The sequence below is a fragment of the Halichoerus grypus genome, chromosome 2 (assembly GCF_964656455.1).
Source record: "Halichoerus grypus chromosome 2, mHalGry1.hap1.1, whole genome shotgun sequence".
Lineage (NCBI taxonomy): Eukaryota > Metazoa > Chordata > Mammalia > Carnivora > Phocidae > Halichoerus > Halichoerus grypus.
The window spans coordinates 41,690,972-41,717,374 of NC_135713.1; the positions used below are offsets into that span (position 1 = coordinate 41,690,972).

The 26,403-nt window shown below is 57.6% G+C and overlaps 2 protein-coding genes and 1 long non-coding RNA gene across 12 annotated transcripts in view; 2 read left to right on the forward strand and 1 right to left on the reverse strand.

Moving 5' to 3' along the window:
• The window catches only part of TCOF1 (treacle ribosome biogenesis factor 1), a 37,537-nt gene extending 22,783 nt beyond the window's left edge, over positions 1 to 14,754 (forward strand). For 6 of the 7 annotated variants that reach the window (XM_036113567.2, XM_078066738.1, XM_036113568.2 and 3 more), the window contains 10 exons: positions 3,934 to 4,120; positions 5,826 to 5,959; positions 7,507 to 7,620; positions 7,956 to 8,178; positions 8,823 to 8,905; positions 9,403 to 9,583; positions 11,441 to 11,986; positions 12,707 to 12,804; positions 13,553 to 13,596; positions 14,376 to 14,754. In XM_036113567.2, the coding sequence (XP_035969460.2) occupies positions 3,934 to 4,120; positions 5,826 to 5,959; positions 7,507 to 7,620; positions 7,956 to 8,178; positions 8,823 to 8,905; positions 9,403 to 9,583; positions 11,441 to 11,986; positions 12,707 to 12,804; positions 13,553 to 13,579 (1,593 nt within the window). In that variant the 3' untranslated portion in view covers positions 13,580 to 13,596; positions 14,376 to 14,754. The remainder of the gene's footprint in view (positions 1 to 3,933; positions 4,121 to 5,825; positions 5,960 to 7,506; positions 7,621 to 7,955; positions 8,179 to 8,822; positions 8,906 to 9,402; positions 9,584 to 11,440; positions 11,987 to 12,706; positions 12,805 to 13,552; positions 13,597 to 14,375) is intronic. The other variant, XM_078066741.1, reaches the window with a different exon arrangement.
• Positions 14,755 to 15,908: 1,154 nt separating this feature from the next.
• CD74 (CD74 molecule) lies at positions 15,909 to 24,322 on the reverse strand. 3 transcript variants are annotated; one of them, XM_036113571.2, is made up of 9 exons: positions 24,187 to 24,322; positions 20,452 to 20,624; positions 20,171 to 20,250; positions 19,551 to 19,613; positions 18,771 to 18,866; positions 18,386 to 18,470; positions 17,211 to 17,402; positions 16,749 to 16,811; positions 15,909 to 16,492 (listed from the first exon to the last, which is right to left on the reverse strand). In XM_036113571.2, exons 1-9 carry the CDS (start codon positions 24,261 to 24,263, stop codon positions 16,482 to 16,484), a joined length of 840 nt encoding a protein of 279 aa, XP_035969464.1. In that variant the 5' UTR covers positions 24,264 to 24,322; the 3' UTR covers positions 15,909 to 16,481. The 3 variants fall into 3 exon arrangements, with proteins under 3 accessions (XP_035969464.1, XP_077922868.1, XP_035969465.1); XM_078066742.1 differs by having other exon boundaries at positions 20,452 to 20,627; positions 24,187 to 24,319; XM_036113572.2 differs by lacking the exon at positions 17,211 to 17,402.
• On the forward strand, positions 21,087 to 25,473 carry LOC144381081 (uncharacterized). 2 transcript variants are annotated; one of them, XR_013445559.1, is made up of 3 exons: positions 21,087 to 21,341; positions 23,481 to 24,706; positions 24,939 to 25,473. It is a non-coding gene; the product is annotated as an uncharacterized LOC144381081 (long non-coding RNA). The 2 variants fall into 2 exon arrangements; XR_013445558.1 differs by having other exon boundaries at positions 21,091 to 21,341; positions 23,481 to 24,413.
• Positions 25,474 to 26,403: the final 930 nt, after the last annotated feature.

Genomic DNA, 26,403 nt, shown 5'->3' on the forward strand with positions numbered 1-26,403 from the left:
GGAGGGCACGTGCTGTGGCCCATTTGATGCATCAGGAATCAAAGCCCAGTGGGTTGAAGTCCATTCCCCAAATTCTCATGACCCATAAGAAGACAAGGCAGGGCCGGATGCCGGTCCCCTGGCTCCCGATACATCCCCGCTTGCTGTTTGGGACCGGGAGCCTTCTCTGCGGGGCTTGTCAGGATCCAGCGGGCATGTCCGGGACCTCACTCTGGCGCCCATGGCACGCGTTCACGTGCTCTGCTGCACCCGCGGCCTCCCCAGGCTCCCCCTAAGGTTGGGACCAGGCCCACCTTATCTCCCCAGCTTGCTGAGTCCAGGCCTCTGTGTGAGCCCCAGCCTTTCCAGCAGATAGCAGTGCCCTTTGTCCTGTAGCCCCAGGTGCCTGGACGCCTCTGCCAGGTCCCCTCAGGGTCCCTGGAGTCGTATAATTACCAGACCCTCTGCTTAACCACCTCCCTCGTATACCTACCGTACCGCGTGCTGATTGGCCCACCAGTGAGGTCACACGCTGCTTGCCACCCTCGGTGACGGGGTGGGGTGCTCGCTGCCATTCTCTGCTCCGTAAAGTCCTGATGAACAGCTACACCTAACGTTACCGGTCACTTTCCGTGTGCCAAGCCCCATACTTCGTTAGCCTGCTCAGTCCCCACAACAGCCCTCTGAGGGTAGGTCCTTCTTTTATTCCCATTTGAAGGAGGAACGAGTGAGGCTCAGGGAAGTTGAGTGACCTGCCCCGGCGTCCCATGGCCAGAAACAAGGGGACAGACCTGGCGTTTGAAGCCAGGCTGTGCATACAGTGCCCACGGGCCGCCACTGCCCGCGCTGTCCTCTCTCCAGGGGAAGTGGAGGGCGGCCCGGGCCTTGCCCTCTGGCGGTCCAGGCGCCCTTAGGAGGCCGCCTCCTTGTCTGAGCAGGATCGGGACAGCTGGGAGGGAGGGGGCCGCCTCGCCCTGCATTGTGGGGGCGGACTAACACAATTAAAATGAACATCATGCTTAAGTTGAACCATTTAATTGGTACGTTAGTCCTGAAGATTCTGGAGTCCCTATTAAAAAAGAAGCAGGAAAAAAGTTGGCATTTTGTGCATTTCCTTAGGAGGATTCAGGGAAGACGGCGCAGCCTGAGGAAGCTGCAGCCTCTCCTCCCTGCTGGGGGATTTTGAGCTCCTTCATCCCCAGCTCACTAATTATGATCATTATCACTATTATGCATTTGTCAAGTGCTTCTTTACTGACAAGTTTCACTCTGTTTTTGTTATTAGCCTATCAATGGAGAAAAGGGATCAATGCCAGAGTGGTGGGCAGAGCCTCAGGCTGGGGGGCAGGGGCGATCGTGGCTCCATTCCCAGGCTCCCTCGCTGTGCCTCAGTCTCCCCACCTACAAGGATGGACCCCAGCCTCTTTCTCTGAGATAGACTTCGGGGGGGGGGGGGTCTGTGGCTCCGCCCTGTTGCCGGCATTATTAACCCCAGGCCAGGGTCTGTGCTGGGGTCGGTGCCGTATTAAAAAGACCTAAGCCCTGCCCTCAACGTTTCAGGTAGAGTCAGAGAAGAAGATCCGTAAGGAGCTAAATTAGGGTGTTAAGTCAAAACCCTAGCATGATTGATCCTGGAAGGAGCTCCTGTCTGGTCCCTGGAGAGTAGACTTCCAGTCCAGCTCTGGTACAGTTTGCTGGTCACCCTGGGTGAGGCCACTTGCCTTCTCAACCCGTGGGGTGACATTCCTTGGGGGCTGGTGAACCACGAGGCTGCAGGCCCAGCCTGGAGGGGGATTTCCCAGCCCTTTCGGGTGGGGCTGGCCCAGGACCTGTTAACTAGGCCCCGGGCAGTTCTGCGAGGGGCTTTTGGGTGCCTTCTCAGCTCTGTCCCTTACCCCAGAGTTAACAGCCTGGGCTGGCCAGCCCCCCACCCCCACTCGGCCCCAGACTGGAATGAGGGCAGAGTTGGTGAGCCCAGCTGTGACAGCGGGCCCCCAGGTTTGGTTCTGCAGTAGGAAGGGCGCCCCGCTTCCCTCTCGGCCCTCGCGGCCTGGCGCCGACAGGGAGGCCCAGCCAAGTGTCCAGGCTGCGTCAGCTTCCCGTGAGTCTTTGTCACCTCTGTGTGTGCTGTGCTTTGCGGTTTTCAAGGCGCATCAGAGCCCCTCTGGTGAGCGAGCCCAGGCTAGGATTACTAATAGCCTTTTCAACAGGTGGGAAATAGGCCCTCGAAGCTCAGGGGCCTCACCACATGGTGAGGTCTGGCAGAAGTGGGGTCAGAGGCAGGTTTCCCCATATCCCTGGGTCGCACAGCCCACCTTTTGAATGATCCGATGCCGCTGCTGCACTGTTGTCGTGTCCAGGGCCCAACCCCGGGCCCCTCGTGTCCCTGCCCTCCAGTGCCAAGCCCCCTGCACCACCCCGGGGCCGAGGCCGTGTGGGCAGGTGGAACAGGGAGGAGGAGGCTTTTGCTGCTGAGCTGCTTTTAACATCCCAGACGCTATTGTTTGCCTCGGTGGGTTCGGTGCCTCTCTTCGTCCCCGACAATCTGTTCTTCTGTCTTCTCACATATATATAGATTCCCCCCCTCCCTCAACTGTAAGCCTTCTCCCACTTCCCATCCTTCTCTCTTTCATCATGTGGGAAGGCAGGCTCTGGAAGTGGCAGATCAGAGCAGCCGCGGGGGAGGCTGTTTGGCAAGGGTGGGAAGGGCCCCAGCCCAGCAGAACTCCCACCCTCGGGCGGGCACCTCTCTGCTTGACTTTTCAGGATGCCTCTCCCACCGCGCCCTGGGCTGCCCTGGGCCCCCCTGGGCCCCGGAGGTGGGCGGGGTGGGGTGATGGGCGAGACGGGGTCCCAGACCTTGGCCTCGGGCAGCTTCCTCCTGCTGTCCTGTGTTTCCCCCTGGGCAAGGGAGGGCGTGGAACTTAGACCGAGTCTGACCTCGGGGGATGGGAGCTGCAGGCTCCATGTGTGTGAGGGTGCCCTTGTGTATGGTGGACATGTCCACCAGAGCTGCCACCCCGGCCTGGTCCGCAGGATCCCAGGGAGTGGCCACTTTCTCTCTCTTTTACTGCCTCACTGGAAGCTGCAAAGCCTGCCCAAAGATAGAACAGCGTGCAGAACCCCCGCGTGCCTTCCCCAGCCTCAGCAGGTCTGCACTCGTGACCAGGCTCGCTTCATGCAAGCCCTCCACTCCTTCCCCAGCACCCCTGGCTTCCTCTCTTTGATGAGAGGACGGCCACCATACAGTATCACTCCTAAGAAACTGGCCTGCGCGCTCGGCATCCCCACTTCCCGGATTGTCTCATGAACGATAGTCTACATGTGGTGTGTTCGGATAAGAGTTCACACAGGGCCACACACTGCATTGGGTCCCTTGAGTCTTCACCTTGGCTTTTCCCCCGTGCAGTTTGTTTGCTGAAGACATGGGGTCAGCGTGAAGTCAGGTCGTTGTGCCCTGGGCCACAGCTCAGGAGGCTGCACCCGCGTGGCTGGGGTGGGGGCAGCTCGGTTATGCACAGCTCCCCAGGAGAATCGTGGGTGACAGCCGGGCAGCTGAGGGGCCTGCTGCTTGGAGCACCCAGCTCGGCCAGCGTCTGTCCGGCCCTGAAGTCAGCCAGAGGAAAGAAGGCTGAATTGGCTCTCCTGGCCCTGGCTGCACAGTCAGTAAGCTGTGCGGCCTTGGGCAACTCTTCTCCCCTCTCTGGACTTCTCGTTTTCCCCGCTGTACAGTGGAGCCAGGACCGCTGGCTTCAGGGGCTCCTGGGGGCTGTGAGGTGCTGTGTGGGCCTTAGCAGGTGCATGGGCGGGTGGCGCACGGAGAGTGCTGTGGGTGGCCGGAATGGCCTCTGCCTGCCCGGCTGCCTTGAGCGCTCTGGACCCCCACCCAACCTCCCCTTTGCCTGGCCAAACCTTTAATCACCGGGGGGGTATGTTTTGTTTTTGTTTTTCAAGGTGATTAAACCCCCTCTGATTTTTGTCGACCCTAATCGTAGTCCAGCTGGCCCGGCTGCTACCACCACACAAGCCCCGGCGGCAAACACCCCGAGGAAGGCCCGGGCCTCGGCGAGCACAGCCAGGAGCTCCTCCTCTGAGAGTGAGGATGAGGATGTGATCCCCGCCACGCAGTGCTCCACTCCTGGTGAGCACAGGCCCGCTACGCAGGGCTGAGTCCCGTGCTGCAACCGCCAGGCTCGCCTGGCAGGGGCCGCCGGGCTCGCACGCAGCACACACAGCTCACGGCGGCCCAAGGGGAGAGGCTGCTGGCTGAGTCACACAGCACAGTCGTTGGTCCGGAGGGGCTTGGAGCCAGGTCTCTGCCCCTGGCATTGGTTCATCCCGATAAGGAACTACCTCTGGTCTCCATCTCCGGAGACAGTATTTGCCGGGACTTCTCTGTGCCAGCTCCAAGGGGTGGTACCCACGCCAGTGGCTAGAAGCTGCAGACAGCAGGTTCCTACGTAATCTAAGGGAGAGCTTTGTAACAACTGCCTGCCTGAACGGGGAGAGGGCTGTGAGGCGGTAGTGAGCCTCGTGGTCCTGGTGGCATGTACAGAGGGTTAGGTAATCCCTAACCAGACATCGTAGGCAAGGATTCCATCTATCAGTGGGAGACAGGACCCTATCTGGGGTTTCTTTTGACTTCTGAGAATCTGTGGTACTCTCGTTGCCATCAGGAAAATGGCTAATGTTGTTGTGACACTCTCTGAGGATAATAATAAGACCTGATTTTGGTGGGCTCATTAAATACAGAATAGCACAGAAGAAGAAATGTCACCGTAATCACGCTGTCTGGAATAATTACTGACGTTTTAGAACTGTTAATTTTACCGAAACTACAGGAACTGCAGCTGTATCTGTGTTTTTAGTGAGGTCATAGTGTGCACACATGCTCTGTAATTTTTACTTGACGGACTGTGACGTTACGTATTTACCGTGTGAGTCCTGCTGGCCACCGAGCTGTCCTTTGGGTGGGCTTAGCATAGTTTATGTGGGCGGTGCCAGGCTGGAGGAAGCGACGGGCTTTGTGTGGGGGCTTTGGGGTTAGCACGAACAGTGCTACAGCGAGCGCACGGGACTGAGCCTTTGCAAATGACCATGACATTCTTACGAAGACTCTTCTAGGGACCCCTGGGTGGCTCAGTCAATTAAAGCGTCTGCCTTCGGCTCAGGTCATGATCCCAGGGTTCTGGGATCGAGCCCCACATTGGGCTCCCTGCTCAGCAGGGAGTCTGCTTCTCCCTCTGCCTGCCGGCCGCTCCCCTACTTGTGCTCTTTCTCTCTGTTCTGGCAAGTAAATAAATAAAATCTTAAAAAAAAAAAAAGACTCTTCTAAATGCACAGAGTCCCATTTGGTAGCCGTGCTCCCCACCAGTGCTCAAAGTAGTGGCCTGGCCAGCTGAGGGGTGGCAGCATCGAGGACTGAAGTGTGGGGAGGGGTCAGGGAGAAAGCCTGGGGTCACAGCAGTCCTGTGGTTCCCCTGAGCTCGTGACAGAGCTAGTGACGGCTCCTGCCTGTGAGGCTCAGGGATGGCGTTTGGTTTTTTAATTTTATTTATTTTTGTGAGAGAGAGAGCATGAGCCAGGGATTCGGGGACAGAGGGAGAAGCAGACTCCCCACGGAGCAGGGAGCCCGACGCGGGGCTCGATCCCAGGACCCTGGGATCACAACCTAAGCCGAAGGCAGATGCTTAACGACTGAGCCACCCAGGCGCCCTCGGGGAGGACATTAAACTGGGGCTTCTGCTGCAAATGCCGTGAGCACTGGGCCCCGTCCCCAGGAAGGGCTGATAATTGGGGATTGCTGCACGTGTGCCCTGACTTGCACCCCATCCGCTCCATTTCAGCCAGTAGAACCAAAGCAGCCGTGCTCACGGCCCACCCAAGGCCAGCTGTCAGGGCCAGCACTGTTGGGGCCGGCAGCAGGGAGGTGTCCGGTCGGGTGTCAGAAGGCAAGAAACAGGAGGCGCCCGTCGCTCAGGTACGGCAGGCAAGGGAGGGCCGTGCAGGCCGGCAGGGGCGAGGGGACCCCCCCCCGCCCTCCCCGCCCCCACACATGCTGCTGGGTAGGGCTGCCGTCGCTCTCCTCCACACACCGCCCCCCCCCCAAGGAGCCGCCCCCTCGCAGCCAGGCGCCTTCCCTGGCTTGGCTGCAGCCCCGACCAGGCTCCCAGAAACCTCTGAGCTGTGAGGAAGAGTAGTCTGGGAGCGTGGCCCCCGGGCAGAGCCACACTGTGGCTCTGCGCGCCCCTCGGCAGCCGTTCCAACGTGGTTGCGCTTTTGGTTTGTTTGCTTTTTCCGTCCTGGTTTGGAAATGCTGTGAACAAACCTTGCCTCTCTTAGTGTGGATAATGGTGACTTCCTGGCCTTCACCATTTTCAGTGCATTTCTGTTAGGTCTTTGCCTAAATCTACAGCCTGAGCAGGGTAGAGTTAGCGGCACCTGTGCGAACGACAGAGCTGAGCGCTGTCCCTCAAGACCGTTGGGGCCTGTCCAGGATTAGGCAGGGCCAGAACCCAGGTCTCCTCACTCCTCACCCCGCTCCTGGGCCACGTGGGCTAGTTTTCCCATCCCACTGCACCCCACCTCTCTCTTCTAAGAGGGCAGGCGGGAGCTGGGCGCCCCTAGCCCAGACGGGCTCACCATGAGCTACAGCCCAAGAGAAGCTTCCTGGGAGCACGGGTGCCGGCCAGCTGTGCTGTGGTCACTGCGCCCGGCAGCCCGCCTCCGTTCGGCCAGCAGATGGTGCCGAGCATCTGTCCGCACCAGGCAGACGGCAGGGAGGGGCTCGTGGGCCATGAAACAGGGAAGCCAAAAAGTAAAGTACTCACCAGTTGGTGGGTACTTTGAAAGAAACTGAGTCTAAACTAGAGAATAATGAGGTGAGCTGCTTTAGGAAGGATGGGCAGGAAAGGGCAGCCTCCCCATCGAGGCTAGAGAAGCAGCCAAGCCAGGGCGAGCCAGGGAGGACTCCAGCCAGGGGAACCCGGGCTGGGACCGTCTGGGGAAGCACTTGGGCGGGAGAGCTGGGGGAAGCAGCAAGGCGAGGGAGCCAGGCCCGACAGGCCGTGGTGAGGGCCGCCCAGGTTTGCAGGGGGAGCCCCGCCTGGCTCCTTTCCAGTTCTGTCTCCCTGACTAGTGGTGGGTGTGGGAAGCAGGAGTGGCACCAGGGAGACCTTTGAGGAGGTTTTTGCAGCCACCAGGCTAGAGACTTTTCCCAAGTGCAAGCTCAGATTGAGTTGGGGGGGCTTCAGGTGGGAGCCGAGCTGCTTCCCTCCCCTGGGCTAAAAGCTGTCTTTGGCTCCACTGAGAACAGTAGGATCAGCTGACAACCTGCAGCCCGGCCCTGTTTTCTGCCCCTGAGGGTGGTATTACCCCCTTGACTGTCCCTCAGTCCCCTCCTCCAGCCCCGTGGCTCCTTGTACAGATGCAGGTCCCCTCCGACCCCAGCCAGGATCTGAGCAGGGCCTGGCACAGATGGCATCCCGAGGACCTGCGAGTCTCAGGGCTGCCTGTGGCTGTCCACAGGTGACAAAGAGGAGCCCTGCTCGCCTCCCTCTGACCCAGGCCGCCCTGAAGGTCCTTGCCCAGAAAGCCAGTGAGGCCCAGCCTCCTGCTGCCAGGACCCCGTCTTCCAGTGGGGTGAGCAGGGGAGCCTGGTGGGGGGGCCGGCCCCACCCTGGAGGGGACAGTGAGCAAAAATGACAGACCATAGAAGGGAGGGGCCGGGGAGGGGCCCAAGTCCCAGCGCCAGCATTTACCGCCCTGTGACTGTCGCATGCATACGTCTGTAACCCACACCACCCCCCCCAGCCTCCGCTGCCCGGCTCAGTGTTTGTGGGAGGGCTGAGTGAGGCCTGGTGCAGAGCAGCTAACAGGCGCCTAGCCCTGAGGTAACTGGGGTGTTCGGTAGGCACCAAGTTTATTTCCCTTCATTTTTTTTTTCTGTTCTCTCTTTTTTTTTTAAACCAAATTAGGTTGACAGTGCTCTGGGAACACTCCCTGTGCAGGCCAAGGGGACCAGCAAGCTCAGAAAGCCTGAGGTTCCTGCGGTCCAGCGGGCCACAGCCACTCCTGCCGGACGCGCCAAAGCCAAGGCCTCTGACACCTCCAATGACAGTGACGACAGCAGCGGCAGCTCTTCAGGGAGCGAGGAGGGTGCTGCCGGGCCCCAGATGGCTCCCTCGGCCCCCAGGCTAGGTGAGGGTCCCAGGAGAAGGCTAGGTGGGCCCCGGGCGGAGGAGTGGCGGCCTCGGCTCTATCTCCACCTGGTCTGCAGCCTGGGCCCAGTCACCCCGTGCTGGGCCTCAGTTTCCCATCTGTGCAACCCCACGAGGAGGTTGGGCCGAATGATACCAAAGATCTTCCAGCTCTGCTGTTGGACCACTGCCAGCTTTTTACTCTCAGGCTCCCATAACTGACCCCCCAAAGTCCCGGGGTCATGCTTCCCGCACAGAATGGGGCGCCTGGGTGGCTCAGGCGGTTAAGCATCTGCCTTCGGCTCAGGTCGTGATTCCAGGGCCTCATCGGGCTCCTTGCTCAGCAGGGAGCCTGCTTCTCCCTCTTCCTGCCGCTCCCTCTGCTTGTGCGTGTGCGCGCTCTCTGACAAATAAATAAAACCTTTAAAGAAAGAAAAGCAGGGAAGCAGAAGTCGGGCCTCAGGAATTAGAATGGAAGGTTTTGGCATTGAGATGTCTTGCTTAGAAGGCTGCGAATAGCCATTGAGCTGGGAGGGAGTCGTAGGAGCAGGTAAAGCCTTGGGCAGGAGGGCGAGGGACCAGCGGAAGGCTCAGGCCGTCCCAGGGCCTCCCGACAGCTGGCCTCTGCCCCCCCACCCCCGGTAGGTCCGGCCCCCTCCACGACGGAGACCTTGGTGGAGGAGACCACAGCAGAGTCCAGTGAGGACGAGGTGGTGGCACCCTCTCAGGTAATGGTGAGGGAGGGGACTGGCCCCTTGGGGGCCTTCGGGCGGGCGCTAGAGGCCACGTGCTGCAGTGTGAGGCCGAGGCCATCCGCCACGGCGGGGCCCCGTCTCTCCCCCTGAGGCTCTGTTTCAGCATAGAGCCATGAGTAGTGGACTCCGAGAACCTGTAGGAAAGGCTTGCCTTGATTTTAGATGAGTCCCAGAAAAAAAAGACATTTTGGAACAGATGGGATTTCTCTAAGGTTATCTTCTGTACACGGCAAGTGCTAGTGATTTTCCATTCGCGTTAGTAGTGAGAGATTGTCTTCTTAAATGTGGCTGAGGGAAATCTGTATTAATTAAAATAGTGCAGGAGGTCCGTACGAAGGGCTCATGTGCCCCACGCCAGGCCCGAGAGGGCTGGCCCGACCTTAGGGGCTCCTGGGACGGCTTCCTCACAGTAGGCCCTGCACTCACGGGTGGAGCAGGGTTCCAGCCGCGTTCACACTGGGTTTCTTCAGTCTCTCCTCTCAGGTTATGTGACTCCTGGGCCGACTCTGGCCAATTCCCAGGCTTCAAAGGCCACTGCTAGGCCAGACCTCAACCCCTCGGCGTCCTCTACTTCCGCCACCAAAGATGCCCCAGACGGCAAGCGGGAAGTGGAGCCCCAACATGTAGCAGGCACCGTATCCCCTAAAACAAGTGAGTCAAGGGCCACAGGAGAGACACAGGGGGACACGGAGGGACAAGGCAGTGGGCCCTTTCTTTGCCTCCCTCCTGAACAGTCCTACCAATATGGTCCTGTCTGTCACAAGGGCCTCTCCAAGCAAGGCCTGGTGCCCCACATCCGGGTGTCTGGCTCTTACGACCTGGGACGGCCTGGAAGTTGGGTTTTCCAGCTCTGTGGGATGCTGGTGCATCTGGTCGGGTGATCCGTGCCTTCGAGCGGCCTTGGCTTTCTCTAACTGTCCCCGTTGCCTCTGCTTCCTAACAAATGGACTCATGGTGTGGGGTGTGGGAACTGAGGCAGCTCAGACGGAAGGCAGGAGCCATTTTTGGAGAAGTCTCTAGCACGTGGCAGAGACCCCAGGTGATGGGCTGACTTGTAAAGCCTCAGACAGGACCCTAGCCACGCTGGGCCTCTGGGTCTTAACCACACAGGGCAGAGTAGATCCATCCAGTGAGCGTCAGGGCGTGGCACACACAGACAGTTGTCACGCGGTGTTTGGAGGGCAGACCGGAGTTGCCGAGGTCACCCAGCCTGGGGCATTGCCAGTGCTGAGGGACAGGTAGCTCTGATGGGCACGCCTGGGACAGCTCTAGGCATTCCCCAGCTGTGGTGTTCTAGGGTGTTTGTAGACAGGAAGCAGAGACGTGGGCTGCAGGGAAGGAGGTTGCCAGCGCAAACCTCCTCAGCTTCCCTCTCCAGCCAACCCCTGCCCTTGCCAAGAAGCACCAAACAACTGAATTGGGCCTCCGTCTGTCCTGGGACGCCCCTCCCCATGACCCCTGCTCAGCCTGCCGTCTGCGCCTCCCCTGAGCTCCCACCCTGGGCCCACCGCATGCTGCAGGCAACAGGCCCCAGCCCCGTGACGGGGAGCCGGGCCGGGCCACGGGGCGCCTCTCAGAGCCAGCGTGTAGGCACGGTTGTGTGTGTGAGGCCCAGAATGAGTGCAAACCTGCCAAGTCACCCGGGAAGTCAGGGGCAGCAGCAGGATACTGCTAATGTCGCCCCCCCCCGCCCCCCGATACTCCAGCCTTGGCTTTAGCTGCAGCTCACCGCTGCTGGGTCAGCAGAAGGGTCGTTGCTCACTGTCTGCCCCAGTGTTCTTTGTGAGGGGCGGGGGCGACGGGGAGACATTTTAGAGGGGGCTGTGGACGGGTTTTTTCACACGTGTAGTCAGCACACAATTATCAAAGGAGAGCAGAGGCGTGGAAAATTCTAAACAAAGGCTGCACCAGAAGTCACTCTGGCAGGCAGCAAACCTGCTTCGTCAGCCACCACGTGCGTATACACCAGGCCCGTCACCCGCTAGGCTGCCTTGTCCCCTGACCAGCTCTTATCATGAGTCTGTGACTTAGAATAGAGGCCTCACCGTTCATCTGAGCCCTTATTTTATCAATGGGGAGACTGAGGCCAAGGGAGGAGCACGGTCCCACAGCATGCTGGCGGTAGGCAAACCTGGAATCCAAGTCCCTTGCCTCCCAGCTCTGGACCTCTGACTGGACAATACCGTCTCCCTCCTGTCTGACCTTTCATTTTGTTGGTAGAGTTCACTCCCCATCCTTAAGATTCTGGAGTCCTTTTCCATCTCCAACCTGACTCGAGTGCAAGGAGACGAAAGAGCTAAGTTAGAAACTGCTGGAAAGGTGTGAGCCAGGCAGTGGGGCAGAGTGACCGCTGGGCCGCCCTGTGCCTGTCTGTACCTTGTCCGAGGAGGTCAGCTGTGTCCCTAGACGCCCCCTTGGCTTATACGTGAGTAGGCCGCAGCCTGTACCTGCAGGGTGAGCCTGTTTCCTAACTCTCCCGATCCGTGACCCCGTGTTCTCTCTCCACAGGCAGAAGGGAGGCTAATCCCACGCCTCAGAAGCCCCGGAAACCCAGGAAGGAGGCCGAGAGCCCCCAGGCCTCCATACTGGCACTGCAGAGCGACCTCAGCCGGCGCCTCCTGAGCGAGCCCTGGCCCCTGAACGAGGCTGGGGTCCAGGCCTCGGTGGTGAAGGTCCTGACGGAGCTGCTGGAGCAGGAGAGGAAGAAGGCCGCGGATGCCAAGGAGAGCAGCAGGAAGGGCCGGGTGGGCCGCAAGCGGAAGCTGTCGGGGGACCAGACGGCCGCCAGAGCCCCCAAGAGCAAGAAGAAGCAGCAGCTGGTGGCCGGGGGAGGCGGGGAGGGTGCCGGCTCGCCAGAAAAGGCCCTCAGGACTCCCAAGGGGAAAGCCAAGAGAGACGGAGTGAGTGGTGACATCAAGGAGAAGAAGGAGAAAGCGTCTCCTGGCTCCCAGGGGGCCAAGGAGAAGCCGGAAGGGGAGCCAGGGACACTGAAGGTTGAGGGTGGAGACCAAGGCAACCCAAAGAGCAAGAAGGAGAAGAAGAAATCCGACAAGAGTAAGTGGCTGGCCGGCTGCAGCCTGGAACAGGCTTCGGGGCCCATGCGGAGAGCCTCGGGTCAGCATGCCGTGGGGGCGGGCAGCCGGCGGGCACAGAAGGGACAGGCTGCGAACGGCTTGGTCTGGGGCCGGGGTGGGGGTGGCAGAGCCGGAGCTGGGTCCCGGAGCTCTGGGCTGACCTGCCGGGGAGCCGGGGAGATGCGGGTGCAGGGTGCAGGGTGCGGCCTACTCGCAGGCCAGCGGTGCTCGCTCCCGGCGGGTGGCCAGTTGTCATGCACACTTCAGCGTCCTGCTTCTGCAGCCCAGGCACCTAGATAGAAGGTTCCCCTCAGAGCTCAGGGCGGCTGGCCCTTCCCAAGCTCTGCGCTAGACTCTGCGTGCCGCAGAACCTCCTTTCGTCCAGCCCTGTCTGTCCCTTAGGTGATATTTCCATTTAGAGGTAGAATGTCACTTTTTAAAACGTGTGGAAGTTTTAAAAAGTGAGTTAGAAATAGTAGTCCAGATGGTCCGTGGATGGGCTCTTGGGCCAGGGCAGGTGGTCACAGAGGCCTGGGGCCTGTGTTTTGATGGGTCCCCGGAGTGTGGGGAGAACTGGGGATCTGGCATTGGAAGGAGTGGTTCTAGGATCCCTTGAGACGAGCCCTGTCTCTTGACATTGACCCCCCCCCCCGCCCCCGCCATGCTTCTGTTACTTAGGGGCTTTACTTTCTTTCCTTAGAAAAAAAAGACAAGGAAAAAAAGGAAAAGAAGAAGAAAGTAAAAAAGGCCTCAACCAAAGACCCTGACTCACCATTCCAGAAGAAAAAGAAGAAAAAGGTAGCGTGAGTTCCTGAGGGGTCTCCAGCCAGAAGAAGGACCCAAACCCAGTCCCCAGGGTGAATGTGATCAGCCCCATCCTGTGTGTGTCAGAGTGCGGGTGGGGCAGGCCAGACCTGCTCCCTGCCCCCGATCCATTCTCAGGGTCCAGAGGTTGGGGCCTCATGAATTGTGACAAGCTGGCGAAGATGGGTGGAAGGCACGGGCCACCCTGAGGGAGGGACGTGGCCTGTGTGTGTGAAGCTGTGGGAGTGGCCCCGTCTTTATCTGTGAGGTGAAGGATGTTCTTGGGATGGGTGAAGGAAGGAGAGCCCTGAGGTGGGGGGCAGGGAGGCTAGCCAGGTAGACTGAGGTGAGAGGGGACATTCCCTGGGATGTATGTACCCCAGCTGGCAGGGTATCCCCATCACAGAAACACACCCCTCTGCTTTATGGGTTCCAGAGGCTGATCACCGGAGTAGGGGGGCCTCTGCACCTTACACGGTGCAGTTCTCACCATGGCCAGCGGGGCCTCAGCTGTGTTCGGAAGAGCTGAGCATCTGCTGGCTTCAGTGTCCCGGGCTCCTTCCTGGGCAAATAGGGCCCCAGCCCTGCCCTTGGGGATCCCTGTATACCCAATATCTGTTCCGGGGGGGGAGCTGCAAGTCCTCAGGAGAGAACCGGTTATCACATCCGCTCCGGGGTGGGGGGGGCATGGGGGGCGGGGCTGCTTCAGGTACAGGAGCCTCTCCTCCCTCTCTCCTCACAGAAGAAGACAGCAGAGCAGACTGTCTGAGGGGCACACGGCGACAGGTATGCTTCCTGGCCGGGGGATCCCTGCTGACCTCCCCTCCCTGGTGAGGGTAGGAGGGTAACTCTAGCATCTGGCCTGGTCGCAGGGGCCAAGCAGGGGGAAGGAGCGGGGGCTGGAGAAAGTGGTTCTGTCCCTCAAGGTCAGTGGGGCCAGTGAGGCGATGCCAGAAATCAGAGCTGCAGAATCAGAAGGATCCAGAATAATGATGGCCGTGACCAACACAGCACTCCCTGGGCGCGGGCACTGGGATAGTGCCTCTTTGTAGAGGAGGATGAGGCTCGAGGTCAAGTACAGCTCGGTCTCTTCCCGCCACTGTCCACCTCCTCTTCCTTGTGATCTTGTCATTTGAGGGCATTCCTCATGGGGAAGAAGAGGTTTCCTCAGGATAAGCCACTCTGACGGAGCTGTGCTTTCCGGGTGGTGGTGAAGCGGTTGATGGGACCCCAGCAGCCACCAGCCCCCTGGAAATGGGGGGCGACACAGCCTGCCTGGCTGGCGTTGAGGATTAAGTGAAGTGTGGAGCACTAAAGCACTCAGCCCCGTTCTGGGACACGGTCCGCACTGAAGCGCCCGCTGTGCTTAAAGCTCCTCCCCTGCATCAGAGACACCGGGTTTTGATTTTATTTTCTTCTCTTTGGAGAAAAAGGTCGGGAAATCTTATATCTGGATATGTTTCCTTCACCCAGGGATTTCCTAGCCAAGTGGTGACCAGCCCCCTGCCTCTGCCCTCTGGCCACCATGGGTTGGGATTGAATCTTTACCTTCCCTCCCTCCCCAGAAGAAGCCCGCCCGCCGCAGAGCCCGTGCTGGCCGAGCTAGTGAGCCCCGCACAGGCCGGTCCGAGGAGGAGGAGGAGAAGTGACTTGCGCTCACCGACTCCGCGTCTGACTTCTGTCCTGACACAGAGTGCTTCAGATAGATGTGTACAGTATATATATATTTTTTTAAGTGACCTGCCCCTCCCCCTTCAAACCCAGCAGGCCCCGGGGCCTCGGGACTTTCCATCTCTTGGCCTGCAGACCTAGCAAGGCCCGGCCTGCCGCTCCTTCCACGTCTCTGGTCTCTGGCTGACGCTGAGGCTTTGTCCTCTGTCAGTTTTTCCCTGTTTTGTTTGTGGTTTTTTGTATCAACTCAGAAAATAAAAGGCTTGAAGGAAAGGTGCGAGTTCCCAGTGCATCCGGGACAAATGTTTTGCAATTGACTTACTCTTGGAAGGGACAGCCTGGCTGACGCTTGGAGGTGACCAGATCCCGCTCAGGATTTGTTCTTGGCTACACATCAAGCTCTGGGACGCTGTGGTGAGTGGAGCGGACAGGTTGCCAGAGAACAAGACTCTGCGAAGTGCCCCAGGTGCTGAGTCAGCGTGGGGAAGGCTTCCCGGAGGAAGTGGCATGTCCGCTAAGGGGGACCTCGTGCATCGTCAGCCTGGTTGGTTAGGGCCAGGCACATCCCGAGGCAGGAAGTGGAAGAGGGCCGGTGGGGGATGCCTTTCCGAGCCACCTTTTGAAGGTGGGGTGTGAGCTGGAGTCAGGCCCTCTTGATGTGCCTGGTAGAGAATAGGTAACCGCGGGCAGAGTAGGAGCCGGGAAACCAGGTAGGATTGAGTTGCCTTCGTGTCCAGATAACGAAGGTTCTAGGATGATGAAGACAAGAAATACGTGAACTCCAGAGATCTGTCTGGGTGCCGTATGTGCGGCAAGCGGCCAGGGCAGCCATGCCATTGCCCGGAGCCGCGCGGAGCCCCAGAGGACGCCGAGCTTTCTCTCCAGGGCCCTGAGCCTCCTGCCAGCGAGAGTAAGAGGCCATGTGGCAAAGGAGAGCGCTGGGCTGGAGGTCTCGGAGACCCGGGTTGGCATCCGCTGCACGCTTCACTTGGGGCCCTGCCCCGTATTAGCCTCTCTCTCCTGCTACGCGTGTTGGTCTCGCGCGGGTGTACGTAGGGCGTGAGCCCCTGGCTCCCCACAGCTGCCCCCTTCCTGGCAGTCCCGACACCGGGGCCTGCGCCCTGCCGTCCGTCCTCACGCTCACGTTGTTCTTAGTAGAGACATGAGGACGGGACGAACTTGGACTTCAACGATTCTGGGCAAGAGCCTATTTCTTTCTGGAAGTAGGGTGCGCCTGTGTGTCCCCACGGCAAGCAGGCATGCCTGCGCCCCACGAGTGCACTCCCGCAGCCCGGCCGGGCCCCACAGGCATCTGGGGCTGGGCTCGCTGGGCTGTGCCCTCCCCCCCACGCCACTGGATTCAAGGTCTCAGGTACCTCCTTGGGGTCCCCGAGCCAGATCCCAACAACAGTCAGGAGCCAGAAGCGTTCTACTTACTACCTTTTATTTTCAGAGCTGTGGCCCTGAGGGCCAGTGACAAGCTTGGCCGCACGGAGGGAAGGGGAGGGGGTTGTGGAGAGGCTGGTTCTTCCTGGGGGGGTGCTGCTGGGGAGGGAAGCGTGGCTCCTCCCCGCAGCTAGGTAGGCTGGGAAGGCAAGGCCAAAAGGGCAGGAACAGCTAACATGTTGGGTGTGGGGGAGCACTGTCCCCTCTCCCTGCACCTTCCATCTTGTCTGTCTGTGGGCCTGGATCTTGGGGCTCCATGTTGGAGGCTGAAATGGGGGTCAGCCTAGCTCCTGGTCCACCTCCTTGGGCCATGCGTTCCTGCTGATGGGTGAGGGGTCAGGCAGCAGGACCCTCCTGCATCATTCCATCTGTTTTCTGACGTGACTTGTGTCTAAGGCTGATGGAGAGCCAGGTGCCAGGGTGTCATGGAAGGAGGCGCAGAGTGGGAGACAGTGTGTAAGGGAAGGAGGGGGGCTAGGGCTGGGGGTGGAGGGGAGCAAGGAGGCAGAGGCCATGCGGGGCAGGCTGCGTGCCGGCATCTGCGTCTGCTTGTCTCATACGCCCGCTACGGAGAAGAGAAGCAGCAGGTTAGGGTGGGGGTCACCTGTTGGCCCTGCCCCTTCCCAGCACCCTGGGATCTCAGGGCAGTTGAGGACTCTCCACCCCCACAGCCCCTAGTAGCGGTCCTCGGGTGTGAAATGGGTGTCCCAGGGAGGTTGGAGAATGGCCCGGGGTCATGCTGCACTGGAGGGCCCGTGAGGGATTTGGCCCCTCGGGGGATAAGCTGCTGGGGCCCGGATGACCCCTACAGGGGCCCTTACCGTGGCCCAGGTCCTGCTTGGTCAGGCCCAGCCCGGATGACAGGTCTTCCAAGTCCAGTGGCTCTGCAAGGGAACAGCAAGGCCATGTGTCACTGGGCAGTCCAGCCTCCCACACCCACTGGCGAGAGGCTGGGGTCATTCGTCCCAGCCTGGCCACCGGCCTCGTGCCTGGTGGAGGCAGGACTGGCTGGATGGCAGCACTAAGGTGTGCTCGGGGCAGGCCAAGGGAGGGAGCCGTGACACCAGATGGGTGGGCGGTGCCTGGCGGCGTGAGCGTCGCCGATGGAGGAAGGAAGGACAGATGAGTGAGCAGATGAGTGGATGTAAGGAGAGAGAGGACCGACGGACAGACTGCATGCGTAGGTGGATGAAGGGGCGGCTGAGGGGCCGCCCCACGTGTGCCAGGGCCTTCTGGGTCCTTCTGCTGCTGTGACGCTCCCTGGCCAAGTAGGCCCTGCTTACCACTGCAGTTACGGCGCCCGTGGCTCCTGGTGTGGGGGACCTCGGTGCCGTCGGGGAAGACGCACCAGCAATAGCCGGTGCTCCCATAGCACTGGAGCGGCTTATAGTGGCCGTTCTCATCACACTGGGGCCTGAACGTGCCAGGGTGGACGGCGGGGATGCGGCTGACCTCTTCCTGGCACTTGGTCGGTACTGAAGCGACAGGCACGGTGAAGACAGTGAGTGAGCAGGCCCTGGGCCGGCACCTCGGCAGAACCAGACGTCCGCATCCCGCCGCCGTGGGCCTAATGCCTTCTGCCCACGGGGCTGTGCTCGCTCTACCCCGGCACAGGTGGGGAAACTAAGGCCTGGACCAACAAGGTGTGAGGTCGAAGTGGAAGTGAATGGCCACGAGGCTGACTTATCCCAGAACTCGGTTTCTTCTGACACTCAATGCCTATTAAAGTTTGGAATTGCACCTGTGATTCTTATTTCTGGGAAAAGCAATGGGCATCTCGGTAAGTCTGAGCCTCTGTTACTGGCGTTATCCAGGTACAAATGGGGCTTTGAGGATGTGGTAGAGGGATGCAAACGTCAGCTGGCAGTTGGTCACCATGGCATTGAAGGTGCCTTCTGTGAATCTATGTTGGGAAGATTGGAGGCCTCTGGTGGGCTGGGCTGGGCCCCTGATCTTCCACTCCCCAGACTGAAGCCTAGAGGGAAGACACTTCCCAAAGTTGTGTGGCAAATTAGTGCCAGGAGGAGGACATGGCCCTCTTTGAGGCTTTAGGGCTGAAAATCCTAGCATACGTTGTCCCCAAGACGGAAAAACCCCAAGGTCCTCTCGTCTGGCGTGTACTGGCTGTGTGAGCTCGGGGAGGTCCCTCGGCAGGTGGGGTCATGAGCCCTGCCCAGCCCCCTCACTAGAACCTGCGTGGGGTTGAGTGGAGAAGGTCACTGTGATGACACCTGGGATGTGTCGGGTCCTTGTCTCCAGGTCCCACGTGTGCAGTGCCAGCCTCCACGAGGGAGGTCAGCCTCTAAAGGGAGTGCTGAGGGGGAGCAACCAAGCCCAGAAGGAACAGGCGGGAGCGACAGGAGTGAGAGAGAGACTGGGGGAGTCCCACTGCGGCTCCCAGAGCGCCCTGAGGGAGCTTCCAGAAGCCCTGGCATCCCAAGGCTCCTGCTCCCCATACCTCTTAGTGGAACCTCGGGCTTATTCTCCAGGGAGTTCTTGCTCATTTCAAACAGGAGCCACTGATATATCCAGCTCTCGAAGACCTAATGGGATAGAGGCAAGGGGTCAGGCCCCACAGCCCCCTCCAGCCCTGCCTGACTTTGCCCCTGGGGACAGACATGGAGGGTCCAAGAGGGACCCAACACCCCAGAGTCCAGCTGCAGCCAAGTTCCCTCTTAGAGACCCATAGGGTTTGGTCGAGGTGGTTCCTCAGGTCGGAGCCTTCATGTCTGTGGCTCTGTTGGCCCTGGTGCACCACCCCAGCTCCCTGGGGATAGCTTCCCCGAGCCAGCCGGTCCCAGGCGTCGGGGGTGAGAGGGGGCGGCGCAGGGCAAGCCGCTAACCTTCCAGTCCAGCGGCCCCATGGTGTTCTTAAGGTGTTTCAGGTTCTCTGGGAAGTTCCCCTTGAGCTTTGGGTACACCTTCAGGGGGTCAGTCTCCTGTGGGGTAGCAAGGCAGGAAGAAGGTGTAAAAAGAGCTCTCTGGCAGGCAAGGTGAAATGTGCAAGCTGTGTTCCCCTGCACCTCTGCCATAATGGGGCCAAGGAGGGGGGAGGCAGCAAGGGCCTTGCAGCTGCACGGCTATGTGATCCTAGGGCTGGGAGTTTGGAGACCCAGGTTCCAGGCCCGGTTCTACCCATAACCCCGTCTTCTATTCCTTGCAGACTCCTACTCATCCTCCAGATCTCCCCTCATCAACACCCCTGCACCACCCCCCACCCCCCTGCTGGGTCCTCTGCTGCTTTCCTCTGCGTGTCCCTTATCACCTGGTCACTTGTCTATCTCCCACATCAGCCTGGGACCCCTGTGGGGTTGGAAGCAGAGTCTGACTGCTTCCCAGTGTGAGCCCAGAGCCTTGCACAGCGCCTGGTGCAGAGTAGACACACAGCAGAAACTCGGGAAGGGAAAATGGGCATCTTGGGCAAGTCACTTCCGGGCTTTGGGCCTCAGATTCTCCATCTCAAACACTCAAGCGGATGGCAGGGCTAGACTACATATGACAGCTAAGGGCCACACTGGCATTCTTTCGCTAATCTGGTGAGGCCGGAATCGTGCAGGCCTTGGAGTGCGGTGTCGCGGGAACCATGGGTGGGCAGGCTGGGCCACCCATGGGGTCCCACTCACCAGAAGCATGTGCATCACGTGGTCCTGTGTCATGTTGCCGTACTTGGTGGCGTTCTGCATGGGCTGTGGAAGGAAAGAAACGGGGGTTACCGGTACCGACCCACAGAGGAGGGGCCCTGCAACAGAGCCAGCAGCTCCGGGTCTGGGTAGGAGCCCGGAGTTCAGCGGCTCAACAGGAACAGGCCCATCTCCGCCACCTCGGAGTAGGAGCCCAAGTAGGAGAGCTCAAGCCAGTCACTTTCCCTTACTGCGTCAACGTCCTTAGTGGTCAAATCTGCATAAGCTTTCCTGCCCAGGGCTTTGTGGACAGCACATTGTTTCAGGACAGAAACATTACCCATATAGGACTTCAAGGGCTTTGAGAAGGGAGGGGGCCGTGAGATGCTCTGGGAAACGAGAAGCATTTTGTAAACAGCCCAGGGATGGCCCCAAGAGGCTCTTTCCTCCCCCACCCCTGGGAGCCCTCTTCTTCCTAAGGCAGGCCCGTCCTCCCCCAACAGCTCCCCCCCGCCCCCGGCTGGGCTTTTCCTGGCTCAGCCGTCCTCCCCCGGCCTTCGGCACCTGCCCTCCATCCAGGCCAGATGGCACCTCCCCATTCCCCCGCCCCGGGCTGTCCTTACCCCCTGGAGCAGGCCTGGCATGGGCAGCGCCTGCATCATCATGGGGGCGGCGACCCTCATCTTGTTCAAAGGCTTGGGAGCTGTGGGAACAGGGGGCGCGGTATGAGTGCGGCCCCAGTGCCCAGGGAGCAGAGCACTCGGACTGGGGACAAGATCAACCCGGTGAGGAGGGGCTGGAATCCCAGACCCGAGGGAGAGAGTGGGCCCGGCTGGGTGCAGGCATGGGGTCTTGAGGGCAGGCTGGTGGGGTGGGGGAGGTCGGGACGGAGTGGGGGACGCACACTTGGGGAGCTTCATGCGCAGGCTCTCCAGCTGCAGCTTCTGGGAGGTGACCGTCAGCTTGTCCAGCCGGCCCTGCTGCTGGTACAGGAAGTAGGCGGTGGCGGCCTGGCCGGCCAGGAGCAGGGCCACCAGGACGGAAAAGCCTGTGTACACAGCTCCTCGGCTGCACCTGCTGCTGGGGGGCAGGAGGTCGGTCAGAGGGGGCCCACAGACGTGGCTGCCCAAGGGCTGACTGAGCGCAGGGGGATGCCCCCCGTTTCCGTCAGCTCCTCCACCCCCTCGGCTACCCCGAACACACACACACACAAGTGCCTATGGACACACAGCTCAGAGACGTTCCCCCAGCCCCACAATTCTGACCACTGCTTCTCCTCCCGTCCTCCTGAGCAGAAATCCTAGCGCTGCCCCTGGACCTAGGAGGAGTGGGGAAGAGCCAGAGACGAGTGCCTTGTCCTTCCTGGGCCTCGTCCCACCTGTGCTACAAGGGCTTGACATGGAGGGTCTCCCCGGGTTCTTTCTGCCAGCGGGGTCTCCTGAGCATCAGGACTGCCCTCAAGGGGAACAGGTTTCACCTCCCTACCTCCCCCACCTTTGCAGTGAAATCAGAGAAACGGGAAGGAAGTGGGCCCTGGACCACAGAGCATGTGGCCCACCTGAAAACGAGAAGTGAGGCCTTGACATTTTAGGAGCAGGCTGGGGGCAGTGGATGATGTCAGACTGGAGCAGAGTCGGGCACCACTCCCTCTGGGGACACATCCTCACCCCACACTCTCCGTGTCTTTGAGCAAGTCTCTGCCATTCTCCGGGCCTGTCATGTGGGTGCCTCTCACCTCAGCAACTCTAGGATTTGGTGGTTTTCTTCTTTGAAGCAAGATCTGACTGTGACCACGCAAGTATCTCAGATGGTACTACCCACCCAGGGCGGGATTCAGTAGGAGTATGGTGCCTGAGCCTGTGTGACTGGGAGAATGTCTCACATTCTCCGAACGAGTTGGCTGCACAGGGAGGGGTGGCCAGACCTCAGGGAGTTCTTGGAATTGTTGGCCTTGGATACGGTTTTGGGGGCACATGAATATGTCACAGCTTAGGGAATGTAAGGATCCTGCCCCAGGACCCTGAGAGTTCCTGGCCTGTTTCCTCCCACCTCACCCCAGGGGTGGGGCTACCAGAACCCCACTAGAAACTGTCAGCATGAGACTACACTCTGCTTGCTCCAGGAACCAAACAAGGACAGTTTAGGAAACTCCAGGAGACCCTTCTGCCTAGTAACTCATGACATCACACAGCTCATTCTCATTGGCTCTCTGCTTGCCAGTCCTCTGCATGTTCTGGGCCAAGGTCCAGGCCAAAAGGTTGCTGTTCTGTTAGGAGAAAGCAAAAACCCCGCGTGGGGAAAAGGAGGAGAGCAGACAGGAGGAGAAAACAAGTACCACTTCTTGGCCTTCTCCAGGAACAGGGGTGGCCTGTCTTCTGTGAACATCCACCCAAGCCTGGGTCTTGCCTGGGTTCAAGCTCTCCAGCTCATTATCTACATGCTCACCCCTCCGCAACCCCAATCAGGTCCCAGTTCTACCTTCCACTATACCTTCTCTGAACCTCAGTTTCTCATAAGGCCTAAGAATCTACAGTCGTATTGGAGATGAGACCTGGAGTGGAATCCTGGCTCTGCCACCCCCTTAGGTCAGGGAGCTGGGGTAAGTCAACCCCTCCGAGTAACTTGAAGTAGGAACAGCTACTCAAAGGGTTCTTATATAAAATAAGATCATGAGGGTAAAGCTCTTGACTCCACACCTAGGTACACAGTTAGCACTGAGTACTATTCTCAAGGGAGTTAATAGTTAACTTTAGCATCTGGTTTCCTTCCTCCTTTTGCCCCTTGAATGCGGGTCCCCTGGTTCTGGATGACTGCCAACTCTTGCCACCTCTCTCTTCATTTCCTCCTTTCCATGGCCTCCTTCTTGAATGAAAAACAATAATAATAATTGGCTGAAGTCAGGAGCCAACCAGAACTAGCAGGAACCATGATACAAATGTTGCGAAGCAGAAGTGTTCACAAAGGGGTCTGAGAAACAGGCTCAAGGCTGGAATGGACTGAGCACACAGGACCAGGCCCAGTTTTAGAAGCAGTCCCTGAACTAAAAGGAGAGTCAGGCAAGGATTTGAGGAGGGGGCACCCTCTCTCTACACTGAGCTCGCGCTAGGTCTGCGACTCACTGCGTGGCCGTCCCTGCCCTCTCTGCAAATCCTGCCTCTAGAAGGAGGCCAGATGCTAGAGTGGGCTCTTATTTCGAAGTCAGGCTAGTCCTGGATTCAAATTCTCACTAGCTCACTCCAGTACTCACTAGCTGTGAGAGCTTCAGTGAGCTGCTAACTAACAAAGCCTCAATTTTCTCCTATGTAAAAATGGGGATGATAAAAATACCGGACTTAAAGGGCTACTGTGAGAGTTAGGGTTGGGTTTAGCACATAACTAATCATAGGAATTACTAACCCTGGCTGAGGACTGGTGACAGGTAGTCAGTGAATGGGAACTATTATCACGACTAGTGTCTTCATTGTTTTTATTATCACTGAGACCCAGAGAGAAGTAGCAATTTGTCCAAGTCACATGTGACAGCAGCAGAACCTGGACCAGAATCTAGCCCTCACAGGAGAGTCAGCCCTCCTAGCCCTGGGATTCCTTGGGGTTTTCACAGGAATGCTCTGATGGTCTATATCTGGTCCTGCAGAATGCAATTCCTCATGACATCTCTGAGTGTCTCTCCCAAACCTCTTTCTGCCTGGCAACAGCTGACATCACTGCTCTGAGTCCCTATAATTTGCAAATTACTTTTTTTTTTTTTTTTAAGTCATCTCTACATCCAACATGGGGCTCAAACCCACAACCCTGAGATCAAGAGTCTCATGCTCTACTGACTGAGCCAGCCAATCGCCCCAATTTGCAAATTACTTTTTGAAGATTGGGAACAGTGGGGCCATGGGGTAGCCGCATTCTAACCCTGTTTCTTTTCTTGTCTTTTTTTTCCAGGGAAACACCTGGATGAGACAATCCTGGGCCTGGGAAAGGGGTCCTGGGGTCCTCCTGGATGGCTGTGCTGGCCCCTTGCTGCAAGGGAGAGGGACACAGGCAGGGCATGACCCACATCAACCTTCAATCCCTTCTAAAAATTTAGCCAGAGCCCCCACCCTTGCCTTTTCCTGACTCCTCCCGGCATCTCTCAATCCCTCCTGTAATGGCGGATGCGTCCATCTACTCACACTTCCCTGATACAAACACATACACCTATCCATGGTAATTAGGGAGAAAGTCCACTGTGATGAGCAGCTTCTACCATCCTCTCTGAGAAACTCTGTTTCTCCATCTAGGATCCATAACATTTTCCAAATCTAGTCCAAGGTTTCTAACCTAGGATTCACAGTCTAGCTTCAGGGGGTCTGGAAAGCCCCTGATATTATGTGAAAGTCTAGGGGGAGAATCCAGGGCTCTCTTATGATTTTGAGGACAGAAGTGTATCATGCAAAGAAATTTAAGACCCCTGCCCTGGAGAAGCTCCCTCATTTTATAGAGGGGAGGACAGAAGCCCAGAGCAGGCCAGAGACTTGCTCAAAATCACCCAGAGGCAGGGCCTGAATCCATCCCTCCCGTGGCTCCCTGTCTAGTGCTCTTCCCACGGCACCCAGGCACGTCTGTGTGGTCCAGGATTTGTGTGCTCTCTCCTGCAGCTCACACATACCTCTCTGGGGCGCCGGGGCGCTGGCCGAGCATGGGCAGCTGCTCATGGTTGGAGATGAGGTCGCGCTGGTCTTCCATGGTTCTGGCCTCTGGTCTTCCCCACACTTGCTGCTTCTGCTGCTGCTGCCGCCGCCTGGGTGTCTGGAACCCTGAGCCCCTGGCTTACCTCTTGAAGTCGGAGCTGAGGAGGAATCTGATTTGTCCACCGGAGGCCACTCCGCCCACCTGGTAAAAGTGGAAGTGAAAACCACAAAGCTGGAAATAACCCCACTTGGGCAAAGCTGCCTTTAACAGGACAGGATGGGGAGGCGGGGGCTCCCCAGACAGGTAGAAAGGCCAGCATACTTCCAATTGGCTACTCAGGGCCGTCATCACTTGTTTCTGGGCAGACCTTTGGAATCATAAGGCACTTTGGATATTGCAAGAAACAGGCAAACATTCACTCCCTAGATGGAAAATCACTTTGAAACAGAAAATACCTTTGTCTCCCCTGCTTCCCCACTGAAAAGTGGGTGCAGAAGGTGAGGGGTGGGGTGGGGAATGATCCGCTCAGGGTTCCCCATGCTCCCTTCTAACTTGAACATTTTATGAGCCTGAGTCCACGGTTCTAAGGCCCTGGTGCCAACATTTGCTGCCACTTACTAAGCCTTCCTTTGTGCCAGGCACCGTGCTAATTGTTTTACATGCTTTGTTTCATTCAATCTCTATAGTGACCCTTTGAGGCCTGTTTTATTCTATTATTTCCTTTTATAGGTACGGACGCTGAGGCTTTGAGAGGCTATGTGCTCGCGCAGGATCATGCACCCAAGAAGTGGGGAATCCATGGTTTTAACCACTCTGCTCTTGTGTCATGCTGATGTCCAAACCATGTGGTTCAAATTCAGGACAGTGGGGATCTCTGCAGAGGGCCTGGAAAGGGTACCCAAGGGAGATTTAACTATGTTGGCAAGGTTTTATTTCTTACTATTTTGTGGCTTACCTACCATATTTGTTTTATTAATCTTTATGTCTTCTGTGTATTTCAAAATTTACATTAATTTTTTTTTTTGTAATTTTAGTAGTTTTTAATTTAAAAACTTTGTGGTCTGGGCACCTGGGTGGCTCAGTCAGTTGGGCATCTGCCTTCGGTTTGGGTGGTGATCCCAGGGTCCTGGGATTGAGTCCCACATTGGGCTCCCTGCTCCAAGGGGAGTCTGCTTCTCCCTCTGCCTCTGCCTCTCTCTCTCTCTGTCTCTCATGAATGAGTAAATAAAATCTTTAAAAATAAATAAATAAATAAAAATAAAAACTTTGTGGTTTGAAGATTCAATGAGTCTTAGATTTCAAGAATCAAGGGAGATAGTATATGTATTTTGAGGGGAGGGGAAAAAGCAGACATGGCCTTCGATGCACCACACCTGAGTTCAAATCCCAAGTCAGAAAGACCCTAGCCCCATGACTTGAGCCAGCCCCCTGACCTTTCTGAATTGGTTTTCTTCTTTGGAATGGAAGGACAATAACACTAAACTTGCAGCGATGTAAGATTAAATAAGCATTTAGCACAGAGCCTGGTACCATAGGAGATGCTCAAGAAATGAAACTGTTACTCAAATATTTACCAGATATTTTCTGGATAATCAAGACAAATGAAATTGTGTATCCATACAAACTTGAGCACAAATGTTCCTAATAGCCCCAAACTGGAAACAACCCAAATGTCCATCAACAGGTGACTAGATAAACAAACTGTGGTTCATTCATACAATGGACTACTACTCAACAATATAAAGGAATGAACTATGATACTCACACCACCTGGATGAATCTCAAAATAATTACGCGATATGAAAGAAGCCAGAACAAAAGAGTATATACTTTATGATTCCACTTAGATAAAATTCTAGGAAATGCAAACTAATTTACAGTGATAGAGAAGAGATGAGTAGTTACCTGAGGATGGGGGTGGGGGGCAGTGCAAGAAGGGACAAAAAGGAGGGATGACAAAGGGACACAAAGAAACTGTGGGGGGCATTATCTTGATTGTAGAGCTATTTTCATGATGTATGCATTTGTCAAAGCTTGCCAAATTGTGCCCTTTAAATTCGTAAAGTTTATTATGTGTTAATTATATCTCAATAAAGCTATTTTTAAAATAAGACTTTTGAAAAACATTTCTTAAGACAAGTGACAAAGAAAAATAGTGTGTGTATTTCAAAAGTCACTATTAAGAAAGTGAAAA